This window comes from Poecilia reticulata, linkage group LG5, assembly GCF_000633615.1.
Source record: "Poecilia reticulata strain Guanapo linkage group LG5, Guppy_female_1.0+MT, whole genome shotgun sequence".
NCBI lineage: Eukaryota > Metazoa > Chordata > Actinopteri > Cyprinodontiformes > Poeciliidae > Poecilia > Poecilia reticulata.
The window spans coordinates 22318126-22320037 of NC_024335.1; the positions used below are offsets into that span (position 1 = coordinate 22318126).

The 1912-nt window shown below is 39.2% G+C and overlaps 1 protein-coding gene across 1 annotated transcript in view; it reads right to left on the reverse strand.

Moving 5' to 3' along the window:
* Positions 1 to 95: 95 nt before the first annotated feature.
* The window catches only part of LOC103465201 (zinc finger protein OZF-like), a 24839-nt gene continuing 23022 nt past the window's right edge, over positions 96 to 1912 (reverse strand). Inside the window, exon 4 of the mRNA XM_017304641.1 lies at positions 96 to 259. Coding sequence (XP_017160130.1) covers positions 96 to 259 — 164 coding nt within the window. The remainder of the gene's footprint in view (positions 260 to 1912) is intronic.

Sequence of the window (1912 nt, forward strand, 5' to 3'; positions counted from 1 at the left end):
GGGACAACTGCTCCAAGATGGCCGCCATATTTCCTGTGCCAGAGCAGTCAATGCGGGGTCTACTCATTATATTATGTCTATGCTTTTCCCCACCTTCACTTCCGGGTCACAGCATTGTCGGACTCATTGGTGCTTATAGGCACCGGGTGTGCCCGGCGAGCTATGAGTGTCAGGTCCGTTGTTGTGTGCAGTTGGATCTCTGTCGGATAAGCGCTGGCACTGTGCTGCTCTGCCATGGTCTGGATTGTCAATATTTGTGCTGCCGGTAGGGTAAATGGATTTTGGATGCGTCACTTATGGTTGGTTCTGTGTAATGTCAGTGTTTCTTTTTATATTGTTGCTCCTGGTTTTTCTGACATGATTTCTAATTGCATTGTAGGACACAGTTCAGTGGCTATTCACTGCAGCATCTGATTGTAGCTGTTGGTGAGCCTGATTAAGGTACCAGGTGTTCATTTTACCTTWTATGGCTTTATTATTGTTGGCAGATACTTTATTGTCATCTTGGGTATTACAGATGGCTGCTGCTGTTGCTTTTTATGCTCTCACCAAGGTGCACTTGTTCTGTAGTTTTAGATGCTCTCTGTTAATTGACTGATGGGTTGTGCTTTTAAAGCTGGARTTGTAGCACAAGCACTACAGAACTGGAACGACAGTTGATACTCTTATTTTATAAAGTAGCTGATTGRGTGCAGCTCTATAGAACTTGGATTGGTGTAATTTGAGATTTGCTTTTATTTGGTTTTGTTATTTAACATTATTTTGGTGTAATTTATTTGTGTTGCTACTAATTTGGTTTGCAGTTGTTTTAAGTYTCAGATTGTTTCTAGTTTTTGTCCTGGTTGCTGTGCTTCATTGGGTTTTAAACTAGAATACTAAAGTCTATTTTTATTCTTGTAAATACATAAATGAAATACACTCCTCAAAAAAAAATAAAGGGAACACTTAAATAACACAATATAACTCCAAGTAAATCAAACTTCTGTGAAATCAAACTGTCCACTTAGGAAGCAACACTGATTGACCCGACGAGGGTCCCCGTTGCTTCCTAAGTGGACAGTTTGATTTCCTTGGAGTTATATTGTGTTGTTTAAGTGTTCCTTTTATTTTTTGAGCAGTGTATATTTTGTATACTTCTTCTGTTTCATTATCTTAAGCCAGACCTGCCTAGGTACTTTTAATTGGGAGAGCCTAGACCACCGGATATTATTTGATAGGTCTTCCAGTTTCAGGGAATCTAGAAAAATATCTACGGGGTGACAAGATGGGGRCAAGGATTTTTCAGGGGTGGCAGTGTGTGTGTATATATATATATCAGTGATGTGCGGTGAGGTTCATTCCTGGTGAGGCACTGACTTATGACTTAGACACCATGCATGTTATTGGACCTACGGAAATTTTGCGCATGCATACAACGCTGGGGGGCAAAAAGACTAATCTTTTACATGTCATCCATAGCCGCGTTAACTCGGTGAAACTTAAAAATGTAGGTATTAATTTCGTGCTATGATCCACAGCAAAGTGATCTGTATTCGCCAAGCAGACTCGTTACCATAGCAACTGACAACAATGCCACTTCATGTTTTAGGCTTTAACACCAAAAAACATTCAAGAATTTTGCACCCCGAACAGATCCTTCAGTCTATTGTTGTAGTACGTTTTAAGCTTAATGTTTTATTAATAAATAATTGCTGTGGTAGATTTGCTACCGCTTCTACTTTACTGAATTATTTAAACATAAACTGTAGCCCACAAAACGCACATTAAAAAACTAAACAAAAACATCTTATTGCCGTCTTACCTTTACTTATCAATAAAATCCATGCACCGCTAATTCTGCACAAAAATATCCGTTCATCCAAAGTAGGGCTGAAACGATTCCTCGAGTGATTCGAGTACCTCGATTATTAAA